The sequence below is a fragment of the Dreissena polymorpha genome, chromosome 4 (assembly GCF_020536995.1).
Source record: "Dreissena polymorpha isolate Duluth1 chromosome 4, UMN_Dpol_1.0, whole genome shotgun sequence".
Lineage (NCBI taxonomy): Eukaryota > Metazoa > Mollusca > Bivalvia > Myida > Dreissenidae > Dreissena > Dreissena polymorpha.
Window position 1 is genome coordinate 97,834,661 of NC_068358.1, and position 19,306 is coordinate 97,853,966.

Sequence of the window (19,306 nt, forward strand, 5' to 3'; positions counted from 1 at the left end):
TACACAATGATTTAGTGTAATGTAACCTTTAATCAAGACAAGCGCCCGAGTCGATTATTGTACATTCGGATAATTTTTCTCGGTAACGGCTTTTATCGTTATAAAGCAATTGCTTAGTGCACTTGTACTCAACTGTCCAATATGGAAAAAATACTGACTTTTTGGATCCAATACCGGAATATATTGGACGGTCACGTGGTACATATGAAGAATGCCGATTGGATGAATTTATTGGATATAGAATAAAAAACGAATGCTTCGGTTATTGTAGGAAAATATGAACGTCACAATCGGCTCGGGGCGCTAATTTGTCTTTGCTGCATTTTATGAAATTCGGCTTTAATTTATATTTTTTCTTTCCCATTTTATGTTATTGTAACATATTTTAATATATTACAATTAAACACATATAAAAATCGTATATACCCGCTTTAAACACTGTCATCAACTTACATGAATAGTTATGTATTATGTAGTTACAAAGTGATGTTATCTTTTGAAAAACTGTTGAATGAATTACTTATGTATCATAATCCATTCAATGCATTATGAAAAACAAGAATAATACAGAATAGTATGCAGTTTATTCAAAACAATAAGTTATACAATAAAATTTATAAATAAACAATGCTGTTTTTTTACTAGTGTATAAAATATTTATCATGGGACAACAACAATAAACAGCCAATTTATTAATTTATGATGCTAGTTGCTACTGTTTATTATTACACTGTCTTACTAAATGATCACAACGTCTACGTATGGAATTCTTTTACCCACTTGTGGTAAGTTGTTTTATTGCAAGTTTAACATTTAGTTATAGACACTGGTCGACATATAGGCTAAATTTGCATCCGAACAATTGCTTTTCTTCAACATTTTAATTGCCTTCAAATCGTTAATTTAACAACCCATTGACAATGTTTGCACATACGTCTTTATAATGTGACAGCTGATTTTTGTTTAAAGAGAGACAGATATAGACTCTACAAAGTTCTTTAAAAGTTCACATATGTTCCTTTGAAATCGAAGTAAATCTACAGAACCAATTAACAAGATCACCATGGCTAAAAACTTCATTCCATGGAAACTTTGATAGTTCAGGAATCCTTCCTTTGTTGATTTCTGGAAACCAACACTGTCAGTTTTGCTCAATAGAATGGCTTGTGTGATGTCCAGTGCTTGCCAGAACAGCTTCTAAAAATGGAGAACCAACAGTGAGCACAAATCTGAAAATTTGATAAATGATGCAGGCGTTTTGTAAAGTTTTTTGTTTAATTTTGAACAATCTGGAATATTGTGGTACGAAAATCCGACAGTATTAGATTAAGGGGTTTTAGGCCTAATCTGTATATAGTGATATGTAACCTCGGCAAAGTGAGACGCAGCAAGGTGTAAACAAGTTGAAACTAAGCTAAAATACAAAACAGTTAAATCGCAATATCGATACATTTTGTAAATAAACTTGTTTCTGAAGGATTACAACCGCAACTTACCAGATTATTGCTAATGATCACATGTAAAACTCCTTTCTGAGAGCGAATGCAAATTGTGTCATGAACTCTGACATGTGAACAGCACGTACTGTAGGGTGGCGCAATTAAAATACTGCGAGAATACCGATGCCGACTATAATATTTTAAATGACATTATTTTTAAACAAGCGTTTATTGATTTATGAGGATAATAATAACAATCAGAAATCAAATATATCGAAGCAAATAGATTCGAAAGAAATCTGGATTTGTGCAATACATTTAAGACGGGTTATATTAACGAAAATATGTTTTTTTGCCCAAAGTTATCGCGTTTTGTAGTGACCATACTGTGGAATATGACTTGTTGCCCGTTACGGCTTAAGGCCGGGAAACAGGCAAACCGGAAGAAAAACAAAAAATTGCATTTTGGCGGTCAAAAACATATAATACAATAACATAGAGTACGATTCGCTACTTAATAATTACTGCCATGACGTAATATTTCATGAGGAATGCATCTACGTGTCATATAGCGTTTGTCGAAGTGTCTATGTGCTCCAGCGCTCTATGATTTTCCATCGCGAAAATAGGTGACGGCAGAAATTATTTGACTTGATAGCCTATAAGGTAATGTCTCTTTGTATTTCAGAAAAGTGATACAAATTAACGGTCAACGCCCGCTTCGCGGGCTTTTGCCCGTATTACGAACATCTTGCTTATGTCCTTTTCATAAAACAAAAAGAGATTAAAAACTGTATACAGAACATTTAAAAACTTTACGGAGTTGTTAATGGTATCCATAAAATATTTTAAATTTATGTCTTTATCAACAAAATTATACATAATACTTATTAAGCAAGTTTGTTTATATCACGTTCATTAATAATGTTTGTCAATGTGCGTTATGCACAAATTACTTATGCCGAGCCTATGAATGTTCTCGATTTTTTCAAATTATATATGTTGATCAAATGCATGGATTTGCATAATCAACATAGTTTCGAATACAATACAAATAATTGTACACACAGCGATATAGAAAAAACACAACGCTGATTAGCAAAATCAACAATGCAATCATTTACACTAAAGGGTAAAGATAACACTGTGTCGATACAGGTTTAAAACACAAGGAATCGTGGTTTACGCATGCGTTCGTGAGATAGTGTTCAATGAAAGAAAAGGTTATTTATGTTATGCTATAAAACCTATAAATCAGCTTCGGCTAGTCTGCTCCCATCCAATGTTTGTACTCTTCGTAGGAATTAGCCGGACTACACCCTTTATTGATTTGTTGAATATTTTTCCGTCCCACAACCAAACAGCTTCATTTTCAGGCAATGTCCTTTTCATTGTCATCAGTACCTTTAGATTGATGTTTGCACAGTCTTTGTTAATGTAAATGTTATATCCTTGAACCTGCTTTCTCTTGGTCATTAAGATATTCCGTTTATTTCTCGCCACAAATTTAACAATAATCGGCCTTGTATATCCGTCCTTGACCTTGACTAACCGATGTGATATATCAATGTCGCCGACTTGAAAATTGAGCCCTTCGATTGTCTGGTTTAATTGTGCTACTACTTTCTGTGTTGTAGTTGCAGACTATTCGCGTGATGTTTGACCACTTTGTGTAGATTGTGCTTCTTCCGGTATACCAAATATACGGACATTATTTCTTCGGTTGTGTTATTTTGTGGAATAAAGTTAATCAGAATGATAATGAACATATTCTTGAATGTTAATTAAATCTGTTTTTGCTTGTTAACGGTTTTGTTCAACTTGTTTTTCTAGCAGTGTGACTTTTTCTTTGAGTTTGTTATTTTCCTTTTCATTTTCAAATTATTTTCCTTTCATAATTACGATTCTATTTTCTACTGATTTCAGGCTCGTTCTTAGTTTGATCCAAGCTTAAATCTTTTCTGGAGAACAAGTTTTCTAGTTTTGTAGTTTTGTCTGCTAGTGCGTTTTAATGTCTGCCATTTCTTCAACTTGTGCCTTGTCAGTTTCAAATATGTCCGTTTAAAATATTTCACCTTTCGTTTTCTGATTTAAATTTGGTTCCCCTTCTTTTTCTGTGTTATTTTATTCTCCTGTATGTTAGTGTTGTTATTAGATTTAAAGCTTATGTCTAGCTCACTACTGCTGGAACCGTGTTTTCTTTAAGATGCATCCGGCATCTCATCGTTCTGATCGCTGTACTTTTTTCATAACTATACTGTCATTTTGCTTTTGTATTTGAAAAACTGGGCATGATTTACTCGTGCGTTGAGTCGAGATACGTGCTAAATGACCGCCTTTATCCAACTACCCTTTTACATTCTTATTATTCGTTTAAATCAATTAATTTCATTGGCTGAAATCGAGGTTTTCCTTATGATATGTCTGACGTACCTGGGGATAATCTTACCAACCAATCCGATGCAATTACGTTGGCGTTTGCGCGGGTAAAATCCTCGATTTCATCGGGCATCCTGCTATAAATTCAGACGCTGGAGAAGGAAATGGAAAGGAGGTGTACAGCCACCGATACTTCTGCTTCGACGAGAGGTCTAAGTTATTCAACAGCCAACGTCAACGCGTATTCAAACCAAAGGTAAAGCGTGATTGTTATATTGTTTTGCTTATAAATGGTATCGTTTAATTTTGTAAAATACGAATTAATTGCTATTCTTTTCGTTCAATAAAAATGTGTGTTTACTAATGCACGGGGTTTTCGTGAGTTTTGGCGGGTATAGCGACATTCGAGGTCCGCTTTCAGGAGAGAACGCACGTTGTGGTTCAATATATTTGTAACAGTTGTTATTATACTCATTTTTAGTTTGAGAATATTAGTATTACTTCAGGTTTCAATGTACATTTTTCATATAGAATTGTGCTGTTGGATTGGCGTGTTTATGACAGTGTATTTTTTTCTATTTGATAGTATGGGTGTGGCCCAATTACTTCAGGCTTCAATGTACATTTTTTATATAGAAATATGCTGTTGGATTGGCGTGTTTATGACAGTGTATTTTTTCTATTTGATAGTATTGGTGTGGCCCAATACTCGGCAACATGACATTTGACAAACTGGCACAGGTTTCCAGAGCCTTTTCTCTAGACATTCGAAAAGGGGGTTTTATCTGTTTGTTCCTGGGCGAGTCATGTTGATTTTGATATAAATCCTAGTTTAAAAAATAATGTGTATTTTGGAGTTTCTTTAAATGTTATGCTTTGTTTGTTTGACAACATGTTTTAAATAGTTAAAAATGTTTTTTTTTTGTCCCTGGGTTTTGAATGACCTGTAAATGTACTTGTCTACTTACACAAATCCTGTTGGTAAAACGGCAACAATAAAAGCGGACCGCCTTCTACATTTGGTGTTTATTGTAATGTTTGTTGTCACTTGTTTGCTAGTAAGCAAATTATTTATTTTCGGACGAACGAAGTGAAGGAGAAAATAAGTATGGAGAACATGTCGTGTAAGGACACGTCACTTCCTGAAAATGGTCAGAAGTGGGAAGGGTAATGTTAAAATGTAAAAAAAAAATTCCTTATATTAACATTCTATATTAAGTAAGGAACAATATTGACATTTACAATAATATATACTTCAGTGACAAATGAACTAGTTCTAATAAAATCTTTCAAAAAGAATGAATAATCACATGTTTTCACCGCATAAACAACTCTCTTCTTGGGCCATTAAAGCAACACGCCCTGAAATGAAATACATAAGAATTTAAATATAAATAAGAAACATATTTTATCTATGCCAATTAAAATATATCTGTTAACAAGATAGAAATCCGTCTCATTTGCGCTTTAAAACTTAAAAAAAAATCGCGTTTGTCGAAAATGGACGTATACGTCTAAAAAATATATCCTACTTTCGGTTTTAAAAACGTAACGTTTGAAAAATAATAAATTACTTGCTAACTATGCTATAGATTTAATTTTATCTATGTCAATTAAAATATATCTGGTGGTTACAAGGTAGAAATCCGTCGTTTTGCGCTTTATAACTTAAAAATAATCGCGTTTGCCGAAATGGACGAATACGTATAGAAATCCTACCTTCGGTTTAAAAAAATAAATAAAAAATACTTGCTTACTAGGCTATAGATTTAAGGACAATTTTCACACTTTCAATTTGCATGTATATGTATTAACAGGTACTTCATTTCAAGGTGTGTGGTTTTAAGTCCTTATTTTCTTATTTTATTCATAAATCCACTGACACCAGCCGGAACCTACACCACTGTAGAAGATAATGTTGGAGTATTATAAATTATAACGCACTAGAAACACTAAAAAAGGATCCTTTTTGTAAAAAAAAAACGAGTAAACAACTAAGAGTAAAAAATAGTACACTTGTAAAAGTATGGTGGGCCAGATATAACTATTTTAAATTGTTTTAATTAAATAAACAGAAATATTGAAAATATTTAAATAACATCCCTTAAAATGTATTGAGTATATTAATGTATATAATGATATATATAAATGTGTTTGTTAGAGTGGTGTTTTACAGTTTCCAAAATGTTTCAATCAAACTTGTATTTGTCTTTTCTGGGCAACCATACTTTTGTCATACTATTTTGTTAACTCAAGTTGCGAACACTTTTTCTTACAAAAGGATCCTTTTTCAGTGTATCTAGTGTGTTCTATGTAAGAATACTCGATTAACACTATGTTCTACAGTGGTGTATGTTCCATCTGGTGTCGGTGGATTTATGAATACAATAAGGAAAAGAGGAATTTGAACGCCCAAGAAGAAAGAGGTTTATAGGTGAAAAATGTCTTTATTCACCTTTTTATGTCCCCCACCACTATTGTGGGGGACATATTGTGTTTGCCCTGTCTGTTGGTCTGTCTGTTGGTTTGTTCGTTTGTTTGCTCCAACTTTAACATTTTGCCATAATTTTTGCAATATTGAAGATAGCAACTTCATATTTGGCATGCATGTGTATCTCTTGGAGCTGCATATTTTGAGTGGTGAAAGGTCATCCTTCAAGGTCAAAGGTCAAATATATAGCTTCAATGCTAATATAAGGAATAATTCGTTAACATTACCTCATCCACTTCAGACCATTTTAAAAAGTGTCCGTAATGCTTTTGTTTGTTACAAAACATATATTGCTTTACTTTTAAAAGGAGTTACATTTAATTATTAAAGAAAGGCAACCGACGCAGAAAACATTAAAGGTCGCACAAACTGGTCTTAAAAGATGAACATCTTTTCATAGACCTGTTATCATATGGGAGCTTTTTAAAGAACTTATTTATGTACTAAGAAAATGCACTTGTTGAATTTAAACAAATTTGATCGTTTTTGGGAATGTATTAATGTTTAATTTTACATATCATATAACTTGCATAAATTTTTAGACAGTGGCCAGGTCTATTATTTTTATACTCCCGTTTTTAAAAACGGGACGTATTATAGTTTCACCCTTGGCGGGCGGCAGGCGGCGTCCACAGCAGTGTCCGCTCTCTAATTCAAATAGTTTTCATCCGATCTTCACCAAACTTGGTCAGAAGTTGTGTCTAGACAATATCTAGGTCAAGTTCGAATATGGGTCATGCTGGGTCAAAAACTAGGTCACGGAGTCACTTAGTGCATTTTAAGGCTTAAGCATGGTGTCCGCTCTCTAATTGAAGTAGTTTTAACCAGATCTTCACCAAAATTGGTCAGAAGTTGTGTCTAGATGATATGTAGGTCAAGTTCAAATATGGGTCATGCCGGTTTAACAACTAGGTCATGAGGTTACTTAGTGCATTTCAAGCATTTAGCATGGTGCCCGCTCTCTATTTGAAGTAGTTTGCATCCGATCTTCACCTAAATTGGTCAGAAGTTGTGTCTAGATGATATGTAGGTAAAGTGCGAATATGGGTCATGCCGGGTCAAAAACGAGGTCACGAGGTTACTTAGTGCATTTCAAGCATTTAGCATGGTGCCCGCTCTCTATTTGAAGTAGTTTTCATCCGATCTTCACTTAATTTGGTCAGAAGTTGTGTCTAGATGATATGTAGGATAAGTTCGAATATGGGTCATGCCTGGTCAAAAACGAGGTCACGAGGTTACTTAGTGCATTTGAAGCATTTAGCATGCTGTCAACTCTCTAATTGAAGTAGTTTTCATCCGATCTTCACCTCATTCGTTTCCGAATCAAAGAGAAAATTGTATGTTTTTGTTGATACGAAATGACTTTTGATTCTCCATCCTGACATTTGCAATTATTAGCTCGGCTGTTTTCGGAGATAACCAGAGGTATTGTCATAGCCAGCTTGTCGTCCGCCGTCCAGAGTTTGATGTCCGTCTTGCTTAACCCTTTACATTGGCTCTTAAATCAAAGTGCTTCCAGCTACAACTATTAAGCTTCATATGTAGATGCTTCATGAGAAGTTCTAGTCGCCACATCCATTTTTGGCTCACTAGGTGAAAGGTTAAGGTCACTGTGACCTCTTAAGACAAGCTTTCATTTATTAAAAGCTGCACCCGCAGCCGAGCGTTGGCATCCCGTTATGCAGTGCTCTTGTTCATTACTATGTTTACATTCTTATGATCACAAAGGATATGTACACATGCGCATCTGTGCATAATGCAATGCGAAACAAAATATTACTATAAAATACAATTTCATGATTGTATTACTATCGCAATATGTGCGTATATGCCAATTAAGTAGAACGTAATTATCATAACACGATTACAATCGGATCCAGACCTGCTTCCTCATGTCTAATTTGAAAGAAAAATACTGTTTCACATGTATACAATTCAAGGTGTGTTCAGAGTTTTATAAAGCGCATCCCAACGTTTTTTTTCCATATTATTAATGTAACGGTATCATATCTCACTTTTTGAACAGACAGCTTTCAAAACGAAACTAATTATACTTACCCAATATAATCTAAAAAGAAAAGATCATTTCCAACGTAAACCAAAATAAAACAAACTTTCCCGAATGAAAACGTACATACTGGAGTACACTCCATTATGAATGATAACATGAGCTAACATCGTATTTAAACGCTTGAGTGTAATAGTCTTTACACGACCTTAAGAATAATCCCCTGGCATATACGTCTATCTAAGCAAAAGTAATACTATTCAGTAAATGTGTATATATTTGAATGATTTGCAGGACAAAGATGCTGTACGTGCTGATTCTAGCGATTGCCCTCACATCATGCGTCATGTGTGAGAGAAATGCTTTGGGCTTGGATGCCAGAACGAACGAGGACATCGGACAACTAGATCACTCTCGACGTTGGTTTGGGACTGTTATCGATGCTGGCATGCTGGCTTTTGATGTCGGCAAACACACCGGTTGGTGGAAAAGAGGAAGCGCTGATGTATGTTAAGACTAAGTTATGTTTTGGTCAATTATGTTTGTTTGTGAATTAGGATTTTCGCCGTTTTCTACAGTATTTCAGTTGAATCACAGCGATCAGATAACATGCTCGCATTTTCCTACGATATCTAGTCTCCCAGTTTAAAGTACACATAAAAGTAACTTACAACTGTCCAACTTGAAATAAAGTTAAGGTGTGATTAGCCGTAGAAAGGATATTATAAAGAAGTGAAACTAATCACACCATTCGCGCCGGGGATCGAACCAGCAATCCTCGGATCTGTAGTAAAGCGCTCTAGTAACTGAGCTAGGCGGTCCGACTTAGTCAATGATGTCAAAACAGTAAAAACAAGCTTTGGTGCCTTGTGTAAATTAGTGTCTGCGATACATGACTCGGAAAGAAAGTCCAGACACAGTCGAATATTGTAAGAAAGGATTTTGTACAATTGAAGACATTTGTATAGTAATGATATTGTGTTTTTTTTATACGCCCGTTTACAAAAAAAACGGGACGTATTGTTTCACATTGGCGGCGAGCGGGCGGGGGGCGGGCGGCGTCCACAGCAGTGTCCGCTCTCTAATTCAAATTCTAATTTATCCGATCTTCACCACACTTGGTCAGAAGTTGTATCTAGACAATATCAAGGTCAAGTTCGAATATGGGTCATGCCGGGTCAAAAACTAGGTCACAGGGTCACTTAAACCATTTCAAGCATTTAGCACGGTGTCCGCTCTCTTATTGAAGTAGTTTTCATCCGATCTTTTCAATCAATTTTTTTATTGGTCAGAAGTTGTGTCTTTGTGTCTTGACAATATCTTCATGTAGGTCAAGTTCAAATATGGGTCATGCCAGGTTTAAAACTAGGTCACGAGGTCACTTAGTGCATTTCAAGCATTTAGCATGGTGTCCGCTCTCTAATTGAAGTAGTTTTCATCAGATCTTCACCAACTTTGTCAGAAGTTGTGTCTCTATATGAAAGTCAAGTTCAAATATGGATCATTGTAAAGTTATCAAGTTGTCCAAAGCCTTAAAACGGGCGTATCTTGTGACAGTTTGGCACTCCTGTTTAACGAATGAGTCTTAGTGCAAAACAATATTTCATAAAGCCAATCATATATCCGCATATAACGAAATACACATTTTACATGTGCGTTTTATCTTTATATAATTTCGAACTTATTTCTGTATTAGTCCGTTGTTAAAAGTAACTAACCGAAGGAAAAAATTTATAAATCAAAACTGTTATTTACAAAGATATTGCTTTACTGAGTGATCATTCAATCAAATTGTGTGCGTGTGTTCATATAAACCTGTTAAAACATTGAACATTGCAGGGGGGGATGGAGCGTTTCAAAGTGATGATTCAAGCGAACCCGTGCGATTTCAACATTTACGATGCAAACGGAGATGGCGTGATAACATTGGTCGAGTTCGAAGCGATTTTTGGAAAAGGCGAAAAAACACAAAAATTGGCTGAAGCACTTGACGAATCCGGTGAGTTAATCTGGTTTATAATTCAACCTCATAAGTAGCTCTATGAAAAGGGGGTTTAATGCATTTGCGTAACTTTTCGTCTCCGATTAGCCTGTCCAGTAAGCACAGACTAACAAGCGTCGAAACTTTCCGCTTGTAAATTCTTTTTTCGTTTAAAGGAAGACTCCTCTTTGCAATAATCCTGTTAAGGCGGAAAGTGTCGTCTCTGATAGCCATGTGCGTACGCACATGCAATAAACCCCCTTTTCACAGAGCGAGGCTAATATACACCGTAAACACTCGTACACAATGTAACACGTGTTACACAGGTCGGTCGCATAGAAATATTTCACGTATATTTAATAATACATGTTCACTATTTCAGCTCTGCTTTCATTTTGATATACCATAATATATCCTGTACATGTATTGCATAAAGCAATCTATATGTCCTTTAACTGGTCAGTGTTAAGCTCGACAAACGATTATAACAAAGCCGCAGTCCATTTACTATATCACAACATGGAAGATTGTCAATTTTAACTTCAGTATTGTTTATTTATTTTTATGTTTTCTTTACCTACTCGAAATTCATCTCTTTTTTTGTGTTACACAATTGTTGGACATATTCGAGCAATATATTTTTTATGAACATGTATCTTTAAATATCTTAGCCTTTAAAATTAGGACGTCATCAGGTCGCCGTCCGGCGTCAATACAGTGCGAGTTTGTATTACGTCATGGCCGACTAGTTAATTTATTTCGTTATTTAACTTATTATCCCCACGCTTTTTGAAAAGCGTGAGGATATTTTGGTTATATCTCCGCCGTCCGTCCGTCCGTCCGTCCGTCTGTCCGACCGTCCTGGCCACTATCTCCTCCTACACTATAAGCACTAGAACCTTGAAACTTACACATGTTATTTGATCTGACCTGGGTCAAAAGTTATGGGGGTTGGGGCGGAGCGGGGTCAGATAATTTCACTCATTTGTTATGTTAGTTTACATTAACTTTTTCATTTCTGCACCGATTTACTTCAAATTGATTACGGTCAATCTCAACTATGCATGGTCCCATTACCAACCCTGAGACGCCCCACCCACATAGGCCACACCCACACAAAATTGTCTTTTACTATAATTTCTTCATTTCTACACCGATTCACTTCTGATTGATACTGAACTTCTGTTTTACCGTATTATACGGTCATCTCAACTATGCATGGCCCCATTACCAACCCTGGGGCGCCCCTGGGTCAAACATGCGGCGTGGGGATACGCGTCGGCATCTGCCGCGCCATTTCTAGTTACTATTGAATTGAAGTTTAATTCAAGATGTTTGCTTTAACAAAATGTAAGAAATGCCATGTATATGGCTTAAATTAAGTATACATACCCGTATGTTTTCAGACCTTTTACGACCATTACTGCTGCTTAGTACTTAGTACTGAAAATACATGAAGATGATCTTAACATTTAATAATGATGTTTTGACTCTAAAGCGTTTTAATAAAAGGGCGAGATGTGGTTGGTACTTTTTGTAAGTTTAATTTTATCGTGCCTCAATCAGTTGATGCCTGTTGCTCTGGTTTGACCATTATGTAGTTTAATTTGCCGTGAGTTGTCCGGTTCAGAGCGGTGGCCCCAGATGTTTTCATGACTGTGTGGCTGATATGCATTTGTGTTTCGCGTCTATCAAATGTGTCTTATGTCATACTGTTAGGCTATTGTTTGTTTTTATGTCCCCCACCCACTATAGTGGGGGACATATTGTTTTTATGTCCCCCACCCAATAGTGGGGGACATATTGTTTTTGCCCTGTCTGTTGGTTGGTCTGTTGGTTTGAGCCAACTTTAACATTTGCAATAACTTTTGCAATATTGAAGATAGCAACTTGATATTTGGTATGCATATGTATCGCATGGAGCTGCACATTTTGAGTGGTGAAAGGTCAAGGTCATCCTTCAAGGTCAGAGGTCAAATATATGTGGCCAAAATCGCTAATTTTATAATTACTTTTGCAATATTGAAGATAGCAACTTGATACTTGGCATGCATGTGTATCTCATGGAGCCGCACATTTTGAGTGGTGAAAGGTCAAGTTCAAGGTCATCCTTCAAGGTCAAAGGTAAAAAAAGCGGCACAGAAGGGGACATAGTGTTCCTGACAAAAACATTTCTTGTTTTCAATTGCTATTTGGCCAGATGCTATTATAATATTTATCTTCTGCTGAGGCAGCTGAAGTTTCAATTTATATATTGGGTCGCGCTCTGTGAAAATGGGTTTAATGCGAGTGCGAATAGTGTTGTCCCAGATTAGCCTGTGCAATCCGCACATGTTTATCAGGGACATTTCCGCGTTAATTGTATTTTTCTTTTAACAAAAGACTATTCTTGACGAAAATCAAGTTTAGGCGGCAAGTGTCGTCCTTGATAAGCCTGTGCGGACTGCACAGGCAATCTGGGACACCACTTAAAGCACATGCATTAAATATACAAATATATTTGGTACAATTACTTCAATGCGGATTTACTCAAAAGTCTTCACTAATGAAGGCATGCTTTAAAGGAGCTCACTCTTCACAAGCTTCTATAATATTAATATACCTACATCAAGGAGTTTTAGTTGATTTTTTTAGATACTTTTGGACTGGGCGATTTTAAATTTGTTTAAACCGATTTATTTAAGCTCGATTGCATAGAAAGTACTTACTACATAACTGAAACGCTATCGAGTCCGTTTCCTGGGACTAGAACCAGTACTTGGGGTAGATCTAAAAAACACTCCCACAATGGAGATCGAACCCGTGACCTCCCGGTCGGGGTAGATCTAAAGAACACTCCCACAATAGGGATCGAACTCGTGACCTCCCGGTCGCTACGCGGAGACAATATCCATTACATCACGGCGACATTGAACTTTAAATGATACACGTATCTCCGGAATACGCCATGCATTTTTGCTTGGTTATCACGTGATGCCTCTTTTGCAGGTGACCGTATGGTGGACGAGGAGGAATTCAAGGAGGCCATGCATAAATTTGTTGAAGGATGTTAAACTCGCGATGAACTATGCGTCCATAATTGTGTGAAAGTTGCTGTTATACGATTATCTCTTACGGAATTGTTAATGATAACTGATTATGTCGATTGTTTACTTAGACTAAACAGAAATATTGGTAAACAACAAGCCAAACTGCCGTGGTTACGTAAGAGAAGCGCATTCTTGAACGTGTACTATGATTGATATGTGTTATTTTTTCTGATTTGCATGCTTTATAATCTATGAACACGTTTCTATATGTATGTAATCAGATATATAAATACCGTTATACTGATTTCTTGAAGACATTTTGGCTGTTGTTGACAGCAGTAGGCTATGGTTCAAGTATGTATCCTTTATTCATTTCAAATTATACTTTTTATGCGCACTTATATGCCTTTCTAATGAATAATATATAGTCTCGCATTAGCCACTTAATCATTTGTGCTTATTAAAAAGAAATACGCCTCGTTATTTGCAATAACACATTCTTACGTTAATCGGGTTTTCGCTGTCTTATAATGTCAATCCTCATGCACATAAATTAGCTGTAAGATTGTCAGCCCGGATTTGACAAAAACCGGGTAGCGGGTTAATTTATACTGTTTATGCTCCCCATTTTTTATATATATCTTTTATACAATATGGGGAGCATATAGTTGCCAGTTTGTACTTCCGTACTTCCTTCCGTCACACTTTTCTTAGTTTCTCATATTTTCTTCAATATTTTACCGAGATCTTACATATTTGGCATGTAGGTACCTTGCATGGACCTCTACCTTTTGATGAGGTTTGACGTCACTGGGATCAAGGTCACAAGAGTCTAATAATATATTTTCTAAATGTCACACGTTTTTTCCTCCACAAAATTAACCATTATATCGACAACCCATCATTGGGGAGCATCCATAAGCTTTACGGATGTCCTTTTTTATGTCTTAACAATTGATGATGGTCGAGACCATATTGTGTTATTGTGTTGCTTTGTTACTATATCTTTGCTTTGATTGAATAAATATTGAGCTTAAAACTTCTGTCTCGGTATCCTTATAAAGTATTCAATGCAAGCGAACTTAATATAGAAAACCACTTTTTCATGTTCTATAAGAAGTAGATTAATGAAATCATTTACGCCATTTGGATAAATTATGGTTTAACAAGGGACAATTGTCACAAAACCAGGTGTTCATTGTGAAAAAAATCCGATAAAGGGAGACAACTCAAACTGAACTTTTGAAATGAACAAAGAAAATTAACCCCATTTGTAAGTTTGTTTTAAAATAAATCTATTTTTAGTCGTGGCGACCTTGACATTGGAGATATGCACATGAATTTTTTTTTTTGACCTTTGACCATGAAGGATGACCTTGACCTTTCACCACTAAAAATGTGCAGCTTCATAAGATACACATGCATGGCAAATATCAAGTTGCTATCTTCAATATTGCAAAAGTTATGAGCAACGTTAAAGTTTTCGGACGGACACACGGACGGACGGACGGTCAAAATTTGTGTGCGTATGGAAAGGCGTTGTCCATATACACATGCATACCAAATATGAAGGTTATATCTCAAGGGACATAGAAGTTAAGAGCATTTTTCGAAACCTAAACGCAGATTTTGAAACCTAAACGCAGACCCCTACTTCAAGGTCAAGGTCACAGGGGTCAAAATTGTTGTGCGTATGGAAAGGCCTTGTCCATATACACATGCATACCAAATATGAAGGTTATATCTCAAGGGACATTTATGGCCATTTTTAACCAGGTTTTCAGAAGGAAAAAACTGGTTATTAGATTGGCGAATGCGGGCGGGCTGGCGGGCTGGCTGGCGGGCGGGCGGAACAAGCTTGTCCGGGCCATAACTATGTCGTTCATTGTCAGATTTTAAAATCATTTGGCACATTTGTTCACCATCATTGGACGGTGTGTCGCGCGAAATAATTACGTCGATATCTCCAAGGTCAAGGTCACACTTTGAGTTCAAAGGTCAAAAATGGCCATAAATGAGCTTGTCCTGGCCATAACTATGTCATTCATTGTGAGATTTTAAAATCATTTGGCACATTTGTTTACCATCATGGGACGGTGTGTCGCGCGAAATAATTACGTCGATATCTCCAAGGTCAAGGTCACACTTTGAGTTCAAAGGTCAAAAAAGGCCATAAATGAGCTTGTCCTGGCCATAACTAAGTCATTCATTGTGAGATTTTAAAATCATTTGGCACATTTGTTCACCATCATGGGACGGTGTGTCGCACGAAAGAATCGCGTCAATATCTCCAATGTCAAGGTCGCCACGACTAAAAATAGATTAAAAAAAAAAAAACTTACAAAGGGGGTTAATTTTGTTTGTTCATTTCAAAAGTTCAGTTTGAGTTTTCTCCCCTTTTTTTCCCAATGAAAACCTGGTTTTGTGACAATTTTGTCCCTTGTTGACCTTTGAACTCAAAGTGTGACCTTGACCTTGGAGATATCGACGTAATTATTTCGCGCGACACACCGTCCAATGATGGTGAACAAATGTGCCAAATGATTTTAAAATCTGACAATGAACGACATAGTTATGGCTCGGACAAGCTCATTTATGGCCATTTTTGACCTTTGAACTCAAAGTGTGACCTTGACCTTGGAGATATCGACGTAATTATTTCGCGCGACACACCGTCCAATGATGGTGAAAAAATGTGCCAAATGATTTTAAAATCTGACAATGAACGACATAGTTATGGCCCGGACAAGCTTGTTCCGCCCGCCCGCCAGCCCGCCAGCCAGCCAGCCAGCCCGCCCGCATTCGCCAATCTAATAACCAGTTTTTTCCTTCGGAAAACCTGGTTAATAATATTATTTTGATCGTTTTAGGTTAACACCTCCATTGTAGGTTACACCATTGCTAATATCATAATACTAAGTATTGTTTTAGCTGTCGGAAGTACATTATGTTGCAGTTCTTTTGTCATTTATCTGCATGTACTTACGCATACAATGTTTGTACAAGTACATGCCATATGAACAGTTACCGTGCACAACCGTGACGTATTTTAGATCGGTGATTATAAATGAACATACCTAAGGATATTTAAGTGTATATCTTATAATGCCACTAATACACGTGCATCCAATGTTTTCTTAAAAAGAGGAATTCATATTGTTTTAATGGTTTCGAATTTTTCTTCTCTGTACCTATGGTCGTCACATTAAGGTTTAATATGTAAATCATTAAATTACATTGGCCGTATGTTGGTTAATCTGCAATATGTCTCCATTTAATTGTTTATCTGTCTGGCTCAACGAAACATTCGAATGTAACAACGCTCCTTTGTGGACCTGATAAATTGCAACGTTTTGGTTTCTAATTATAACGCATGTCTAAATAAAGACTTTCTTTTGGTCGATGCTTATGCTGACAATTGCAAATTATTTGTGCATTTAACAAGATTTTAAAGAACGCATTGAAACAGCTGTTACTGTAACACGCAAACTCCTATCATTAATTGAAAATGAAACGAGGCTTGAAATTGAACACATTTGTATTCTAGAGACTCGATTTATTTTACTTGTTCAGCTTCTTGCGTAAACAATAAAGTTCCTATAACATTTCCACCAACTTGTTCACATAACCTACGTTCTCACTGCGAGTGTCATTTTCAACCTTATGATAATTAACCGGATATTGGAGCTGGGAAATGTCGTCTCTATGGTAATTATTGCATTATCTTTGACTGGTGTGGATTTTAACCATTTTATTTTTATATCGTGCTTAAATTACCCGTACATACCAATGTGTTGCCCCGTGAAAATTAACTTAAATAATTTTATGTAAATTAATTTTGCATTACTAGTAAAAAAAAATCACTTAATTACATACAATTCCAGTGGCTTAAAAATTAATATCACACATTAGATTATCTATGGAGTTTATCTTGTATCAATGAATCGTTAATCTTACTTAACTTTATACATGCGTATAAATTCTTACTTGGTCTTATAAACTATAACCTGCAGCTGTCATCTTTGTTGTCATGCAATGGAGCTATATTAATGAAACGTAATATTCACGTATTTCCACAGCAGACCCAGAACACGGCATGTCGATATCACACGCCAAATATACGTGTATCGCGTACTTCATTATACTTGCATTAAACTTGGTAAATGCTTACAGTTGACTTTCAAGTGCGTCGATTATAGGCGCTGTTATTTCACATCTTGTGAAAAATTATGGTTTACAAATTCAACGAATTTTTTTTAAATTCCGAATGCGGTTTTTTGCGGGTTAACAGTAACGCACTTAACATCCGGAGGTTATGGCGAACTTGGTAGATTCCCATTATATATAAAAGAAACTAAATTTTATTGAACATTTATTTGGTTATATTTTTGTTTCAATAATGATAAGATAAAATAACATACAGTGCACCAAGTGGAACTCGAGTGCTTGAAAAACGGGACAATAATTTTGATTCGGTTTACAATAGAAAACAACAGGAAAATAAAACTTGAAGCGTTAAGAAGTAAATTATGGGTAGCGTAACATAGTAAATTACCAAGAAAAAGTAATTCAATTTTTTAAATATTATTATATTAAATATTGCACGCAGTGGACAATTATAAACAAGATAAATTCAGTGTTATTGGCGGGTCACGATATTGACAAATTTCCACTATACGTAATATTTTACAAACAAAGAATAACATCATGTCATTATGCTTAAAATCTGAAATCGTGGCGCATGGAGAGTATAGCCAGACGAATGATTGCACTGATGACGGGTGATAGTTTTGATTGGCATCCAGATTTGGATACCATGATGGAACTTTACGATAAAACACGTCTATGTACGTACTGAACGGCGGGTACATGCCTTGGAGCGCAGCCGGTGTTGAATTAATACCGAGTTTCGCAATTAAGAGACCCGAAAGACTAAAAGGCCAGATAGCCAGAACATGTTTATTTTCCATTTATAGACGTAACTCAGCTACGCAATGAACAAACGGATACATGCCTCAGAGCGATGCCAGATGGCCAGTGCAGATGGTATCTTGTCAATAGAGACGTAACTGGGCCTATATAATACCTACCCCAAGACATGATTGTTCAGTTCGGACAGAGGCCTCTCGCGGCCCGTGTTTAGCAATGATAAACTAGCCTTTTATCCTGGCCTATGCAATGCGGTGCTATACAACCGGACTATAGTTACCCCCTCACAGGGCATAGCCGACGGACCACTCTGACGAACGCCGTGGGGCCCCTTTAAGCTGTGCCCTGTGAGGACGCCATGGACGGGGTCGGGCATGGCTGCGGCACAATAAAACTTAGTAAAATAACAACAACAACAACAATCTTTGATACAATGATGGAAGGGTACGCTTTCTCAAATATAACGGACATCTGTAACCACTATGTAACGATATGGACGTATTTTAATGCCCCCTTTGAACCAATAATAAATCAGGTAAACAGTATCCGGGGTCCGTGAGACCCCCTCCTTTGTGCTGGTCCTTTTTATTTATTTTTTTCCGCTGCACCCAGCACGCAGCAGCCGAAGACGACGCGTACAGGGGATAGCACATAGACACCTCACCTCCGTACAGAGACGGAAGCCGCATTAAGTGCGCACGCAGGTAACTCATTAGAGAAACCTACAGTGCAACCCCTGCAGATGTAAATATTGCAACGATGTATTTTCTATATGCATTGCATGAAAATATGTTGGCTGGAGCGTGTCGACTGGGATGGTGAGGCCCCCCCCCCCCCCGCGCACTATGTCTCTTCCGACACGACCCACCAAAGATTACCAAAAAAGAAAAAGTGAACATAACTATTTTATTTGTGTCTCTTTATATTGATGAGATTAACTAATTGCAGTTCTTTTGTTACTAACCATTGTATTAGTCTCTCCTAATGTACCTTTGTAGCCTGATCGAGCCCATTGAATGCCAAGTACCAGCTCAAATCACGCTACTAGCC

The 19,306-nt window shown here is 36.5% G+C and overlaps 1 protein-coding gene across 1 annotated transcript; it reads left to right on the forward strand.

The window, feature by feature from the left end:
* The first annotated feature begins 3,906 nt into the window (after positions 1–3,906).
* LOC127877994 (uncharacterized) lies at positions 3,907–14,370 on the forward strand. The gene is made up of 4 exons (XM_052424344.1): positions 3,907–4,074; positions 8,612–8,822; positions 10,157–10,316; positions 13,287–14,370. The coding sequence occupies exons 1-4, from the start codon at positions 3,983–3,985 to the stop codon at positions 13,349–13,351; spliced, it is 528 nt and encodes a 175-aa protein (XP_052280304.1). The 5' UTR covers positions 3,907–3,982; the 3' UTR covers positions 13,352–14,370.
* Positions 14,371–19,306: the final 4,936 nt, after the last annotated feature.